The sequence below is a fragment of the Dendrobates tinctorius genome, unplaced genomic scaffold, assembly GCF_039654945.1.
Source record: "Dendrobates tinctorius isolate UK_male_01 unplaced genomic scaffold, ASM3965494v1 ptg000084l, whole genome shotgun sequence".
NCBI classification, from domain to species: Eukaryota; Metazoa; Chordata; class Amphibia; order Anura; family Dendrobatidae; genus Dendrobates; species Dendrobates tinctorius.
The window spans coordinates 1,530,578-1,547,303 of NW_027361752.1; the positions used below are offsets into that span (position 1 = coordinate 1,530,578).

Consider the following 16,726-nt stretch of genomic DNA (forward strand, 5'->3'; position numbering starts at 1 on the left):
CAGGGCTGAGAGCACCAAGTTTAGATCCCAGGGAAGAGTGTTTAGGGAAGACACAGGCGGCCTGGATCTACTGGCTGCCTTAATGAATCTGGACACCCAACAATTCCCTGCCAAGTCACAGTTGTATAGGGCCCCCACTTGAACCTTTAATGTGCTGGTAGCTAGACCTTGCTCTAAACCCTTTTGCAGTAACTTAGGCTGGTTTCACATTTGCGTTAAAACAACGCTGCGCCCTGCGTCGTTAAGCCCCGCCCCGAGCCGGCTCCCTGCCCGCCCCATCCGGGATCACCGCCTACTTTCGCATTTGCACGCATGCGATCGGCGCACCCTATCTTTAGCATAGGGTGCGCAGATCATGCGCTGCCAGTGTGAAAGTAGCGTGCTGCGCACTTTTGACGGTGCGCCGTGCGCGCCGAAATGCAGCATGTTGCATTTCGGCGCGCACGGCGCACCGTCAAAAGTGCGCAGCATGCTACTTTCACACTGGCAGCGCATGATCTGCGCACCCTATGCTAAAGATAGGGTGCGCCGATCGCATGCGTGCAAATGCGAAAGTAGGCGGTGATCCCGGATGGGGCGGGCAGGGAGCCGGCTCGGGGCGGGGCTTAACGACGCAGGGCGCAGCGTTGTTTTAACGCAAATGTGAAACCAGCCTAAGATTTTTGGTATGGGTACCTTCCCCTTTGGACTGGCCTTTGATACTGAAAGGAACTTCCTCCAGACCCTCCTGTACTGTTTAGTGGTTATCGGTTTTCTACTTCGTAGTAGAGTGGATACTAAATTTTGGGAGAAGCCCCTGTTGCTTAATAGATCCCTTTCAAATTCCAGGCCATCATATGTAGGTTCTCTGCCTGAGGGTGCAGTACCGGGCCCTGAGAGAGTAGGTTCGGGATATCCAGGAGGACCCAAGGATCGGAGATGGACATTCTCCTCTACCACGAGAACCACGTCCTTCTCGGCCAGAAGGGGGCTATTAATATTACCCTTGCTTTGTCCTCCCGACTCTTCCTCAGAACTGATGGAATTAGGGCTATTGGTGGAAACGCATAAGCAAGGGGAAAGTGCCAGGGGATCATGAGGGCATCCAGGGCTACTGGATTCCTGGAGGGGCTAAGGAACAGGTTTTCACCTTCCAATTCATCCTGTTAGCGAATAGATCTATATCGGGTTTCCCCCATAGTTTTGTGATCTGGTTGAAAATTTCCTGGTTCAACTCCTACTCGCCTTGTCTCAGCTGTGTGCGACTTAGAAATTCCGCCGTGACGTTGTCTGTCCCTTTTATGTGGAGTGCAGTCAGTGAGCCTAGATTTCCCTCTGCAAACTGGAGGATTGATCTGGTCACTGTCATTAGGGCGTGGGATTTTGTGCCCCCCTGATGGTTTAAGTAAGCCACTACCGTGCGGTTGTCTGAAAACACCCTTATGTGGTGGGATCAGAGGGATTCCACAAAGTACAGGAGGGCGAGCTTTACCGCTAGCAGCTCCTTCATGTTCGAGGAGGCTGCCTTTTCGTCCTCTGTCCAAACCCCTTGAGTTACCCGATTGTCCAAGTGAGCCCCCCACCCCCTGGGGCTTGCGTCTGTAGTGAGGACTCGAGATACCGATATTACCCAAGGGACCCACCCCTGGATGGGTTGGATGATGCCGTCCACCACTGTAGTGAATGAGCTGTTTCGGGTGACATGTCCAACCGCCCTTCTAAAACTCCGTGAAGGGAAATTTCTGCCGCTAGTGTTTCCCACTGCAGATCTCTTGTATGGGCTTGAGTCCACTGCACGGCTGGTATACAGGCAGTCATTGACCTGAGTAGGGACATTGCCTTCCTCAGTGTTGTTACGGTGTGAGTTGTTGCCCATTGCGATTTGTTGTATGTGTAGCATTTTCCCTTCTGGGAGTCGACACTCCTGCCTGAGGGAATCTATGGTTATGGCCAAATACTCTTGTACTTGGCTCAGGACCGTCCGGGATTTTGGTAGGTTTAGCAGCCAACCTAGGCCGGTCAGAGAATTCATAGTCCTGCTCAACTGGTCCCTGCAGTGTGACGGGGAGTTGTCTATTACTAGGAAATCGCCCAAATATGGGACTATTAGGATGTCCTGCTCCCTTAGATGTGCCATGACCTCTGCTATGGATTTTTGTGAATACTCTCAGGGCGATGGCCAACCCGAATGGGAGAGCTTTGAATTGATGGTGCTTTATCCCCCCCCCCCCCCCCCATGGTTACTGCTATCCTGAGAAATTGGCGGTAGTCCGTGTGTATGGGGACATAATCGGACACGTCCTTTAGGTCGAGTACAGTCATGTAACAGGACGGAAACAGCTTCTTCACTGCAGATTTTATTGTTTCCATTTTGAATGGGTGGATTATCAGGCACTTGTTTAATTTTTTCAGGTTTATTATTGTCCTGAATGTCCCATCTGGCTTCCTACTCAGGAAAATAGGGGAATAGAAGCCTTCTCCACTTTGACGAGGGACCTCTTGCAATACTGATTTCTCCACCAGGGTCTGAATCTCCTGTTGAATTGCAGCTTGTTCTTCCGCCGACTGCCTCTGTGGGGTCACTACGAAGGAGGGTTTGGGTGAGGTGTGAAAATTTACTTTGAGGCCTGTTTTTATGATGTTTAAGATCCACTGACTGTTTGATATGTTTGCCAAGGTTGGGAAGAAGAGGGCCAATCTTCTTCCTACCTGGGAGACACCGTCATTGGGGTGGCTTCTTGTCTGCTGGTTTGCCAAACATGAAACCCTTTCCTTTGCCTCTTCTGTCTTCCCACTTGTCCTGGGAATTTTTAGGTGGCTTCCTCTGGATAAATTTCCTGCTCCGAAAGCACTTGAAGGGGAAGTTGGATGGGTTAGGGAAAGACTTCTTTTTATCCCCCGCTTTGTCAAGTATGTCGTCTAGCGTAGGTCCGAAAAGGAATTCACCTTCACAGGGAATGGAGCAGTTTTGATTTTGTTTGCAGGTCTCCCGTCCAGCATTTGAGCCATAGGGCCCTTCTTGCTGCGTTCGAGAATGAGGCTGCCCTGGCTGTTAGCCTGATTGAATCTGCGGATGCGTCCGCTAAAAAGGCCGCTGCTCCTCTCATCAATGGGACGGAGTCTAAAATTGTGCCTCTCTGGGTTTTGTTTTTAGCTGGTCCTCCAACTGATCCAGCCACACCATAAGGGCTCGAGCTGTGCAAGTGGCAGCTATGGCGGGTTTCAGCCCTCCTCCGGCTGCCTCCCAGGAACCCTTCAGGAACGTATCCGCTTTTTTGTCCATGGGGTCTTTCAGTGTCCCCATGTCCTCAAACGGCAGAGATATTTTTTTTTGAGGCTTTTGCGATGGCTACGTCCACCTTTGGTGCTTTGTCCCAAAATGAACAGCTTGGGTCTTCAAAGGGGTATTTTCTTTTGGGGGCTAGGAGGCCTTTTTTTCTCTCCGGTCTTTTCCACTCCCTCTGTATTAGCTCCTGAATTTTATCGTTCATAGGGAATGATCTCCTTTTATTTTGCTCTAACCCACTGACATAGCATCCTGAATGGTCCTTTTGAGCCTGGTGTCTACTAGTCCCATAGTGGTTCTGATTGCTTTTATTAAATTATCCGTTGCCTCTATAGGGAAACAGCTGCAACCCCCCCTCGGCAGAGGGCGAGGAGTCGGATGACTGGCTGTCTGTGTCTGATGCAGAAGAATTGCTCTCCCTATCACTGTGATCTGACTCGGGATCCCTGCTTTTAGGCTTTCTACGCTTTTTACTTTCTCCCTGGAGGGATTTGAGGGTGTTCTCTACTTGATGTTTAATTAGGTTTCTAAGGTCAGAGGTGAAACTTGAGGATTCCTTGCATATAGTGTGCTCAATGCAGGAATGGCAGAGCCTTCTCCCCCACCCTGCGGGAAGCTCCTCTTTGCAAAGTGGGCAAATCTTGTAGTTGGCCTTTTGCGTGCACTTCTTCCCCTATAAGAGAAGGACGACAGGCCCTAGTTACAGTATGTACATTCGCGTAGTTCACTCACCCACCGGACCGAAGGAGGATACAGAGTCTGAAGGGGCTTCCGGATCTGCAAGAGGCTTGTCTTTTGGGACCCCTGTCCCACCGGACTCCTTGCTGCGTCAGGACTCTGAGCGACTGCTGCGTTGCTGTGAGTGGTTCCCTGTGGGATCCTTCTTGCGGTGATTGCCTCTGTTGCTGCTGGGGTCCTGCGTCCGAGGACATGTCCAGCAGCTGCTGCTCTTCCTGTGCCGAACTCATGTTCTAAGGAACAGCTCAGCGTGGTGCTTCCTGCACCCTTTAATCTAGCGGCCGGCGTTTTTTTTCCCTTTCTTCTCTTTCTCCCAGAGATGCCTAGCGCTACCCCCACGTGACCCGGCGGCGCCCCGTGCATGCGCGCCCCGGGCCTCCCAGTAATGCCTTGCGCCGCCCCACGTGACCGGCCGGCGCTCCGCCTCGTGCACTGCTGCTGTCGCCGACTCCCAGCAATGGTTTGCGCCGAGGCTAGTGTGGCCTCCTAGCCTGCCCGGCACCCGCTGGCCTCCGGCCGTTGTAGCTCCTTGAGGGGGGACACCATCTTCGGGAGAGGCGGTCTTCTCTGGAGCGTCTTCTGCCACCTCTCTCTCCCCCCCCCCACCCGCACACCCTGGAGGCCCGCTGACCCCAGGGGTGGGGCCTCGGGTAATCGCCCCAGCTGGGACAGGGGGCTCCCGCTGTCATCCTCCAAACTGGTCAGCCCCGGCATCACGACTGGTAAGTCTGCAGGTTCCCTATGGGGACAGGAAACCAACTGATGCGGGAGAGAGGTACCGCCTTTTTACCTGTAGGATTCCTGTCCCCGTGGGGCGGATCCCCTATCTCTGTGGTGCAGTCATGGGGGAAAGAGAAAATAAAAAGTACAATGGTGCAAGTATAAAAAGGAGCTCTACTGATCTTACCAATCATTTGCCGCCCCCTCACTGGGACAGCGTGACCCAACGCGGATGCAACGATAATGACACCCTATGCTGGTTAATCAAGAGAGGAGCTGAAGATGCCAGCAGGTAGTGTGGCACCCCAGAGTCCGGTTGCCATAGTGACATTGCCTCTCTCTAAGGGGTGATGTCATGCCTGGAGGCAGGGTCCCCATGCCAGGCAACACAGTGTACATGACAATTCCTGCTGCAGGCCAGAAAGGGGAGCTTCCTTATAAATTCTGGCCAGCAGGTGGAGATAGTGAGTCAGTAAGAAAACAGCTGAGTAAACAAGAGTTGTCATAGAAACGGAAGCAGTTGGAGCTCATGACAAGACAGAGACAGTGGGCGTTGGTCTGTGGAGAGGGAAGGGACAGGAGCAGAGACAAGGGGCTCTGGGGAAACTAAAATTGCGCATAGCTGACCCCAGAGTGAAGCGCTGATAAAAGGGACACCAGAGTCATTGGTTGGGCAGGAGCTTACACCCTGACAGCCGAATCTGGAGTGCAGGGGACTGCAATTTCCTTGGCCACACTGAACACCTGAAGGCACGGCAGCAGAGCAAGAGCCCGGGGCTGACAGTGAACAGGACAGTGCCCGTGATATAGGCTCACGCTGTCAGCCATACAGGTTAGCAATCATCACGCAGGAGAGGGCCGCAGCTTAGGTACAAGCAGCAGGGACCCAAAAACAGAGCGCAGAAGGAAGGTCCCCAACCACACCTGGCAGGGTGGGTCCCCTGAATGCTTCCAGGCGAGCCGGACTCAATCCATCATCTGTATGTGGTACCCCAGATTGCATTTACGTTCAAGTAAAAGGTAAAGAAAAACGCACCTCTGTGTCCTTCACTTTTCCTCTGCACCCCAACGTTCACCACCATCTGAACAATTAAATATATTTGCCCTGGGGCCCTGCTCTACCCGTGGGGAGCTGAACCATCTTTGCTGCGTCACCAACAGCCCCAGTGGACCAAAACCGCAGTGTCGTCCGCCCATTGCTGAACGCCATGGGTGGCGTCACGACCAAACACCACATAATTGTCCTCTATTTTTAATTACTGGACGCCCAGGCCCACTGCCACCGTGACATCCCCTTTAAAGAACCTGACCCGCCCGCTACCGAGTAGCCTAAGGCCCTGCGGGGCGCTCCAGTAGGTGATTGCGTCAAAGACTCAAGTCCGATGGCCAAGGACTACTAATGTGGCCACTGGACCTGTGTCATGGCTTAGAATTCAATTGCTAATCTATAAAAAGGAATAATACACACCTCATCAATCCTGTGGTACTCCTGTCCTGAAACCTGGTCCCTCCTCATGCTCCAATGACGTGTTTGTGTCCACATTTTGTGGATCAGTGAGGTGAGTATTACTCCTTTTTATAGACATGAGACAATTAATTCACGGAGCCCTAGTCCTGCAGCCACTGTCAGACAAAGTCCTGTGACTCGCCTCCTACCTGCCGGCATCCTTAACCGCTCTTTTGAATATCCAGCATAGGTCCACGTCATCAATGCAGTGTGCCACCTGCATTGCGTTGCACTGGTCAACTTGAGGGAGAGGTGGAGTATTGGCAAGATCAATATTACGCCTACTCATGCTTCACACCATTGCACTTTTCTGTTCTTTAAATTTCAAATTTTGGAGTTTGAAACCTTTTTGGCTATTTCGCTGTGTTTTTGCAGATACGAGTCGGTTCTCAGGGCCGCCGTGCAGCAACATTACGCTGTGTGCAGTTAACTATACTTTACTGAAGAAAGCGTATAATGAAAGCCCCCCCATAATCCAAATACCATGGGGGGCTCATGGTATCACAGACTCTTCATTTATGTGCTTTTTTATAGTTCACATTTATGCTGTCAAGTTCATTAACAGGTCAAAAGTTGATATTAGTAAGCTGTGGATGTACGAGCAGGTTCAGGGTGGTTAAATCCAGTTTGTTTTGGAGTTTTTTCTGGGCTTCTGATTGGATCCCTTGAAAAAAAAAAAAAAAAAATGCAGGACAGAATAAGCTACAATTATCCATGTGTCTCGGTATAACTGTCACTTACCTGTCGACAAAAGAGCGAAGCACCCACCCGTCCTCCCACTTTTATTACTAATTTCTGTCGTGGTGTTTTGTTAGTGGGAAAAATCGCCCAGGACTCGTTGCATGGATTTGGTCTTTTATATTTAGGTGATAAGCGGTTATTGGTTTAATGTTATGGTTTTTTTATTGTTAGTTATTAAAATTTTACTCAAGTTACTCTTAATAAAACACCACGGCCTGTTTTTGTCCAAATCATGCATCTATTCATTATTTCGTATGTATGTTTTGAATTGAGTGTTGTGTTACCATGACACCAAGAGCGTGGCCGGTGCACCCATCAAACAGGGAATCCAGATGACTAATGTATATTCAAAACAGTCCATCTACAATATTAAGTTGTGCAAACAGCCATGGAAGACAATAAATATTCCTCCAGGAGTAGACTCTTCCTCCGGTTGTACGTGTAGCTTGCAGTCTTGCTTATTCTGATATCACACATTTTTCCCCCTCATACAAGGCAGGTATTCAGGTGGGGATCCGGTTCAGGTCACCGACTGCAGCTTGCAGTCACGCCCTACACTCCACTTGTCCTCTGAACTAAGCAGAGCACACTGCTTGTCAGCTTCCCTCCAAACTCTGTAGACACTGCTAGTCTCTCTCCAGGGATCACTCTTCCTTCTTCAGATTCCCGCATTCTCTCGAACATGCTGGAAAAGCTTCTCTCACAGTCTACAGAACTTTGGTTCCACCTCCCTCTGCTGAACAGCACAGATTCACAACACTAAGTGAACTATGACAGGCTCTCCATGAATAGTGAGTACATCTGGTGTTACAATACATGATTGCTTCGGTGCTGTATGCGGAAGATACTGTCCCCTAGAATCCATGCTTCAAGGCGCGAAGAATACCTCGGTAATAGGGCACACAACGGAGTATGCCTCAGTTTCACTCAAATTAATTAAAATGTAACATAAAAAGACCTCTGTATGACAGATGCCATACAGTAAAGCTACATATGCACCTTTACGGGTGCCCTATGGATAAACACACAGGGCAATACTATGGCCATCAGAATTCTGAACATTGTAGGGTTAATTTTTGGTAAGTCCAAATGGGTGTTAGACCACTTTTACAGGGGGTGGGCGTGTACTTCTTCCCCCTGTATGATGTTGCCCAATCATAAGTGGGCAGCAACACTCAGGAGGTGGAAGAACACACCTGTGAATGTAATGATAGACACCCCTGAAATCACTGCAGAAAGGAAAAGTTACTGTGAGCAGAGACTCCGTGTGATTATCGATATCGCCGGACAAGCAGTGTGAAGGGTAGGGTAGTACGGCAAAGGCAAGAGTGCTATGAGAGGAGGAGAGCTGATAGAAGGGTTTGTAATGTGATACTTCTCTGAATTTTGTTTGTCATCTGTGCTCTTCTCCCAGCACTTTGTAATCATGCAGGAGGTTAGACCAAAGGATCACGGCTGTCTGTCATTACATCCAACACTGAGAAACTTGCTCTAAACTATGGTGTGGACACGTGTTTTCTGCTGTGCTGCTGCCTGTTTATGACTGGGAAACATCATACAGGGGGAAGAAGTACACGCCCCCAGTGAAAAACACTGATAATGCCTCCTTTGAAGACCTAACAAAAAATTAACTGATTAGGTAACAAATACCTAATCAGCAAAACTTTTCCATCTTTACCCAATACTACATCCTGTGTCCAGTTCAACATGAAAAATTTGGGGAAAGGTCCTCTTTAAGCCATTTTTTTTTAACAGAAACCAAAACATAACATTGAGCGAAAATGCTTCTTGCTATAGGTCACTTTACAAATCACTAATTGAGTAAAGATTGGGCTTTCAGACATCTGTATTTGATAGATGCCTTAGGTTTCTTCTGCATTAAACAAATACCATTATGAAGACTTCTTACCTAGTTCGGTTCTTGAGGCTCCAAAGCCATCATAAATCCTCACGTAACTGGAATGACAGGAATCCACATCCTCAATATCAAAGTCACCAAACTTCAGAAGAATCCTTTCCCCGAGTTTCACTTGTATTTTCCATTCGCACACGGTGCTGTTTGGGTATGTATTAGGATAGTTCTTTGATGTAAAAGTTCCACTTTCTGGGCCAAAAAATGTATAACCACAACCATCACCTTAGGATAAAAGAATAAAATTATTGTAAATTTCTAGAAGAAATGGTTAAAACAAAATCACATCTGTCGCATGTCCGCATACATGATGCTCACACAGATTCCCATGCATCAATGATCAGAAGTAATCTCCACTCTAAAGACAACAATTGCCAGGAAAGCTGGAAGGTAAAATGGAGAGAAGTCCCCTCAGATGCTGGAACAGAATGATAATTATATGAAATTGCTCAGACAGGCCTGAGGGCAGCATTCTGAGCGGTTGTCTGCTTCTTTGCCCGCTCAGTTGCCACACGAAAAGCACTTACAAGAAATGCTTCAAAAATAATCGGAGACCTCAAAGTGGAAACACAAGAGCCATTCATAGAGTCCTAATAGTCACAGAAGCTCTTCAAACCCTAACAAACGGTATACGTCAATATGTATCACCATCCGATACGCTTTCATCAATACAGTCGTAGTGTCACCAATTAGGAAGGTCAACTACTAGAATGTCTGTTGGATTTGGCTGTTAATCTTAACAAAACAAGTAAAAACAGCAATTCACAACTCAATAACCAATTATTAATGGGCACAGGATGGTGGGGCAAAAAATCCAATTGGTTGGATTTTTGGGAGGTCGATTGTACTCTATGCAACTTGTGAAGTTTTTATAAAACTGGATTAATACATTTTCAAATTTATCCTAACTGGGCTGCGAAGCTGGATTAGAGTAATTGGTCACCTCCTGGATTGCCACCGCCGCTCCTCCATACTCAGCGTGCCGTTCACCGCCAGTCTGCTGGGAAAACCATCCAGTTAGGCTGTGACGCGAGCACGGCAGTCAGTCAGAAGCCAGCGACTGGCTGAAGCATTTACATATTCCCCAAGAGGAACTTCTTCGAAATGATGCTAGACTATTTGGCACCTAATTTTCTCATGGCAGGAACCAAACAAATGTAGGATAAAAAGCCTTTATTCCGGTGTACACTGCCCAAAAGGAAGTCTACGCAAGGATAAGCTTTGCTTTATGAACAAAAGTAAAATAAATGCAAACAGATATGAGACTTAATGGAAACAGAATTAAAAGTGCACCCCTTTCTAAGCTTTCCCAGTAGAGTGGGGCTTCCAACTGAGCCAGGAATTTACAGCATGCTCACCACTTTGTGGCTGATTTTGATCAGACACTGGAATCAAAATCGCATATGTCTCTGAATTTTCCCTGCGCACCTTTTCAGTCAGAGAAAAGAATTCAGACATGTGCACAGCCCCATAGCATATAATGGGAACAAGTGCTATCCATGAAAACAGATAGCACTCATCAAAAAAAAAAAAAAAAAAAAAAAAAAAGATAGGGGGACTGGACTGGGAGATAGTATGGCACCTCCTCAGAAACAAGATCAAAGACAGGACATTCCTCTGCCGTGACACTTGGTCATCAACTTTCAGCTAAACCACAAGTATGCTCTGAGAACACGCAACACTTCACCATATCAGCGACAGATACTTCCTTTACGCTTGCTTTGCTTCTGCCCTTTCTGAGGGTCAAGACAAAAGTTTAAATATAGCTGAAGCAGTGAGACATAAAAATTTAGGGTGGAGAAAGCACCCCGCTGCTTCCACCATGAAATGCCAAACCTTTATTATTCTTTATTAACAAGTCTCTTATATGTCATAGTGCTGATATAAAAAATTATTTTATTTTCCCTCCCACCAGTGGCGGACTGGATTGGCAAAGGCCCACCAGTAACATTGACCTTGGGGCCCACTGTTCCATTACATGTAAAAATAACCTGACTACTTAAACTTTATTTTTGCTTTCATTTGATATTAGATTGTGTAATATATGATTACATTATACCTTTTTCTGCAAATTGTGAATCAAGTGAAATAGCGCTACTAATTAGCACTCCTTCAGAGGGGCCTATCAGAGGATTCTCCTGTTGACCAGTCCCAGCCCGATTCCTACCCTTAGCAGAGAACACAAAGACCCCAGAAAATAGTTCTGGTCACATCGTCATAACAGACTTGATTTGTAAAATGTAAACCAAAAGGAGGCGGGTCAGTCCCGAGACAGATCCCTGCAAATGAGGGACCCCACAGAGTAACACTATGGCCGTCAACTTGGCAAATAATCCTACATGCAGAGCATGGTGGCTTCCCACACTGATGTGAGCCTTGGGATTTTTTTATTTTTTTTTTAAGCATTCAAAAACTATGCATTTTCAAGCAGAAGCCGCTTAAGGACAAGATATGTTTTTCTCCTCCATAAGTGGTTTATTTTTCATATGACACTGCTTAGTTCAGAGCAGATTCCATTTGAATCTGAATTAAAATAGGGACACAGCATTGTCCAATTTAACACGCATGTTTTCCTCAGAACGCTCAACTCTACCACTTTCAGCTGAAATTTTGCTCCTGGGCCCCAAAACTTTTGGACACATTTAATTGATGGATTAATAGTATTTAGAGCTGGGATGAATTGTTTAGCATGAAGATACTTAATGTCAGGGTACCTTAAATACTTCAGCACATCTCAAAAATACCATGCAGTCAGTCTTCACAACTTCTGCACAAAGAAAATCCTTGCTCCTCCAATTAACCTGGCCTGAAAACCAATTGTGATAAAAATGACTGGGGAAAAAACAAAAAAAACAAAACAAAAAAAAGACTAAAATTCTCCCCTAATAATGCAGAAATGGGTCTCAAAGTGCTCAGACCAAGTTTGTAAAGCTGTATTATCATCTACAATGCCCACAATCTAATATACATAGGGCATACCTATACGACCCAAACGACAGACATGACTGTTGATCAAAATGGCATTTGCTGGTGTAAAGCTATCCTATATATATGGTCAGCTTTAGCTAAATGAAGAAGCCGATAACCTCTACTTGGTGGGCACCATCTAGGCAAGAAGGAAAAAAAAAAAATGCATATAAGACAGCTCAGAATTGGGTCCAAAAATAATAACGCATATGCTCTTCACCAGCTCCCAGCCAGTCTTTTCTTTCTGCTGCATGAACATGTGACCAGACCACAGCAGTGACCCTCTACTGCCACTGACTGGCTGCAGCGGTCACATGTGTGGGAAGATCAATGCTGCAACAGGGAGCAAAGATTGGCAGAAGACCACGCACAGCACTGGAATGGGAGTGGTGGGGATTGTTGAGAAGAGTATGCTTTTATTTTTAATTTATTTTTCGAAAACCATTCTGAGAAATTTTTAAACATTTCTTTGCTATGGGGGCCAAACGAGGGGTATGAGAAGTAGTGGACAACTTAAGGTTTTTTTTCCCCATGCAGTCAGTGAAGGTTTAGTTCCGCAAACAGAAATTATGAAGAATAAGTGACAAGTCTATGGGGGGGTCCATTGGTGCTGACACGATCTATCGTGGCATAGTGGCTTATGCCATAAACAGAAACCATTAGGATGATGGAGGAAAATCATTTGATTGTTGCAATTCAGACGTTTTAATATTAGATGTAGTTTTCTTTTACGACTTGCACAATATCTCGCCAATGCCCTCGACAACGCATACATTGGGCTGGTCTGCATTCCAATGTTCTTGTGACCTGGACATTGGGGGATTTAAAAGGCCAAAATAACTAAACAATTGTTCTTTGAAACAAGCTCAATTTTCATAAAATGAACGGATAATCGCTAACATCATAACATGGAGCTGACCTCAATAGGTCTGCGGAGGAATGTTGGGCTGGTGCCAGATACATGGGCTTTCCTCAGGAAATTACATCACTTGTATTTCTGGATCACTGTTTTTCTTGTCCTGAATGAAAGTTGGTTTTCTTTCGGAGCCCTTATTTATAGCCATTGTTTTCGTGTGTTGCATAATTATAGCATTCACTGAGCATTCTTCAGACATATTTTCAGCATCCCCGTGACAGGAAGGATCTCTTTCCTGAGATTCAGGAGCGGGGAGTAACAAGAGCTGTCAATAGCTCTATAAAGGCATTGGAGCGGAGTCTTGGGTGTCATTAACGCTAATGACAGCAGCACATGCCCAACGCCCTGGACGATAATGTACTTTGGCCTTTCAAATGTCAGACTTTTAGGCTCTACGTTACACAAAACGCATTATAGTGAATTTTTCCACAGAGCTAATAAAGCCAAGTTATATGTTAAGATATATTTCGTTCCACGTTTGATTTTGAAATGTATATTTCGCACCAAAACCAAGGTCAGATGCCATCATGGCAACAGAAGAAAAAAAAAAAAAAAAAAAAAGCAAAACTACAAGCTATGTTTCGCTTGCTCCAGTGAGGAGATTCAATCCCATTTTTGGTGTTTAGTGAGAGATGTGCAGGAATGAGAGGCGGCAAATTCATAAAGAGGGGCAACCCACCCGAATTTGGCGGTGCTTGTTATCAGGTGTGTGTGTGTGTGTGTGTGTGTATCAATAGATCTTGAAATCCAATGAAATTTTGAAAACGGCTCCAGTGTCCTGTTCAGACTCTGCCGACTCTGTATGAGAACTTATTAAAGGATTGCCCACTACTAGGACAACCCCTTCTTGAACTAATGTTTGGCCCTGATAAAATAAGAAACCTATACTCCGCTCCAGCACTCTCTGAACTCGTAGTCCCAGAGCTCTGGTGCGGTGGAATGGCACTTGATGCCCGGCGCTCAATCAGCGCTGGCGTTACTGTCTCCACCATCGTACGGGTTGAACATGAAGAGGAGGTCAGAGAGCAGACAAGGCTTCCTAGTTCAATCTATACAAAGACGTGGACAGTGACGTCAGTGATTGGCACCACACCGGAGCTCCGGGACAAGTGCTGAGAGTGCTGGAATGGAGCCAGAACGGGAGAGTAGTAGGTTTTTTTTTTTTATTTCATTGGGGCCAAACATTTAGTTCAAGAAGGGGTAGCCTTGTAGTAGACAACCCCTTTAAGACTGGTGTATGAAACTCGAGTCATAATGAATTGGGGCCAAATACACAATAAATAAGGTACAAAAGTCATGAAAGGTGGTTTTTAGCTGCAAATTGCACCAGAATTCTGGCACATTTTACTTGTCAAATCTCTCCCAATGTGCCCTGTATAGGGAGAAGGGAGTAAGTTGCCTCCAGATGCCGCTGGCAGAGGCTCAGCTTCCGGAAAGCAAAAGAACTGGCCATCGGAAATCAAACGGCCCGATTCTTGTCTTCGCCGACAATCAGGAGAGTCTGTAGGTCCCCATACACATTAGACTAAAGTCGTCCGAACTGCCGGGATCTGACAACAATCTAATGTGTATGGGGTCTCCAATAATTCCTATGGACGATTTTTTTGCTCTCTGGGAGATGTACCGCTGCTGGAGGAGTCTGCCTGTGGCTCTGTCAGAGAGCAAAATTGCCTCCTCATACAGGAAGAGGTCTTAAACCACCTATTGGAAGTAGCAATCCTAAAAGTCAATATCGACCCTTTAGCGAGCCTTGCCATGACTTGGGATAAGGCCGCAAACAAACGTCCAACCTTTATGTACAAGCACAACAGCACTTGCACCTGCGATAGTCAATGAGGCTATTCACTTGTCTCACTTTTTTCTTGGACCAAGTAAGTGATTCGCAGAAAATATATCTGAATTTTCATCAGAGGGTCGGATTAAAATCAGCAATGCGAGCCAATGGGTCCATACAAAAAAAAAACAAACAAAAAAAAAAAACAAAAAAAAAACAAACAAACAAAAAAAAAAAACACGACATCGAAGTGCAGGCCGATTTTCACGGACACTCAAAATGGAGAACATGGGAAATTGAGCAAAGCATGAGATCAACATGGCTGTAAAAAGGCCTCTGACAGTCGTAGGCATGCCCCTCTCTCTGAAACACCACAGGTTTTGTGACGCAACAGCGATCTCGCTACATGTGACACATAGCAGCGACTGTCGCCCGGTGCAATATCGCTGATTGTGCTCGAATCTCCTGGGCCATTTTTTGATCGTTGGCGTCCCCCTGGCCAGCGCGCATCGCTGTTTTTGACGCCATAACGACGAGCGACCTCGTTGGTGACTCAGAACTCATGGACACAGGCGTGATTTTGCTTTGTCTTTTCAACGCCCCCGCAGCTCCAATTGGTGGTCTCAAATTAGAATCTTTGTAGAGTTTCCTTTTATAGGTCAGCTATCAATTATATGCAATCATAACATTTAACATGTACAGTTATAATAATCGCGTGTCCCTGTGTCAGTGACTGTGGATCCACGAATAGCGCACTAGCGACTCAGTCAGGGACGCTAAAGCAAACAGCGTAGTGACAGCGCAGTAGTGGCCACCAATCGGAGCAGAGTGGTGTGGAAAAGGCAACGCTGAAGCACGCCTATCGAGGTCCGAGTCGTCAGAATAGCTGCTGTGTGACAAGGTCCCAACGACCGCCAAGGTCATTATACGGATCACCGTATCGTTGTCGGGATCGCTGGGGCGTCACTATATGTAACGGGACCCTAAGACCTCTCTCCAAGAGAAGAAAATAGCGCTTGGCCGAGCGTTCCTGGATATGGAGGAGTCAGCACAAATAGCTTTAATTATCAATGACCAAGACAGGCTTTCATCCTTTACAATCAAGAGAAATTTATATGTGAGGTGCATGTGTGTGTTTCCTAAATCTGAGATACAAAGTATCAAGCAGTAACAATCAGTGACATTCTAGGTGAACATCTACAAAGTCTCAGTCTCACAACAGACAAGCACAACCGGTCCCTTGTCCTCCGCATGATGCAGCAGAACCACAGGTCTTCCCAGTGAGGCCTAGATGGAAGCAAATCATTACTTCCCCAGTACATGAATGTAAGTCACTGGGGTATTTTATTAGGTGTACAGTAAATAAAGAAAAACCACTGACAAGCGGTGAACACGTAAAATTGTATTTCTGCCCGCTGCCAATCGATCGTGGAACAATGAACTCGGAGCCTGCGACGCGCGGCCGGGCGCACCGGATCCTGTATGCACTTCAGGAGCTGCCTGTCTTTACATGTCCCTTTGGTGCAATCAGCGAGAAGCTTCATTACCATGTTAAACCGCTATACACTGCGTAATGCTGATCATAAGTACAGATGCAGCACGGCAAATGTGAGATTATTTTTACAATTTAGTCCTAGGAACTAATGTGCCTGAGAATTTAACTTTAAGGAGGCAAATCCATAGGAACACTGCATGCCGACATTTACAACTGAGCACATTTATAGCTGTGACTTTTTGTGTGCTATTTTATATGTTTAAAGGGGTAAGATGAACTACAACGTACGATCACTACAGAGACACCCAATTATCACGAGAATGGGAGACATGTGTCCCCGGGCTGCAAGAATGGGACCAGAAGTGGTTGAATGGAGGTTAAGCATCCTGACACGTCGTTCAAGTCTTTGCCATTAAGGAATATACCCCAGTGCAGCGCTATAGCATATTCCCCAGAAATAGCACCACTCCTGTCCAGGGCTTGTGTCTGGTATTGCAGCTAAGATCCATTGAATTGAAAGGATTATTAGGCGCTACTCACTTCGCTAATTGGAAGAGAGTGGTACCGAAGACATTATTGGAGGAAAGAGTACAGGGGCTTATTAATTTATATATTAGGTGGGGAAAGTGGCTATGTATAGTTAGTGAGGGCACAGTGGTGGATTATAACTTATTTTTGGATTGGTGGGTTG

General features: G+C 46.4%; 1 protein-coding gene across 2 annotated transcripts in view; it reads right to left on the reverse strand.

Annotated features, from left to right (window-relative positions):
- The window catches only part of DCBLD2 (discoidin, CUB and LCCL domain containing 2), a 103,919-nt gene that overhangs the window by 60,241 nt on the left and 26,952 nt on the right, over positions 1-16,726 (reverse strand). For both annotated transcript variants that reach the window (XM_073584398.1, XM_073584397.1), the window contains exon 2: positions 8,881-9,108. In XM_073584398.1, coding sequence (XP_073440499.1) covers positions 8,881-9,108 — 228 coding nt within the window. The remainder of the gene's footprint in view (positions 1-8,880; positions 9,109-16,726) is intronic.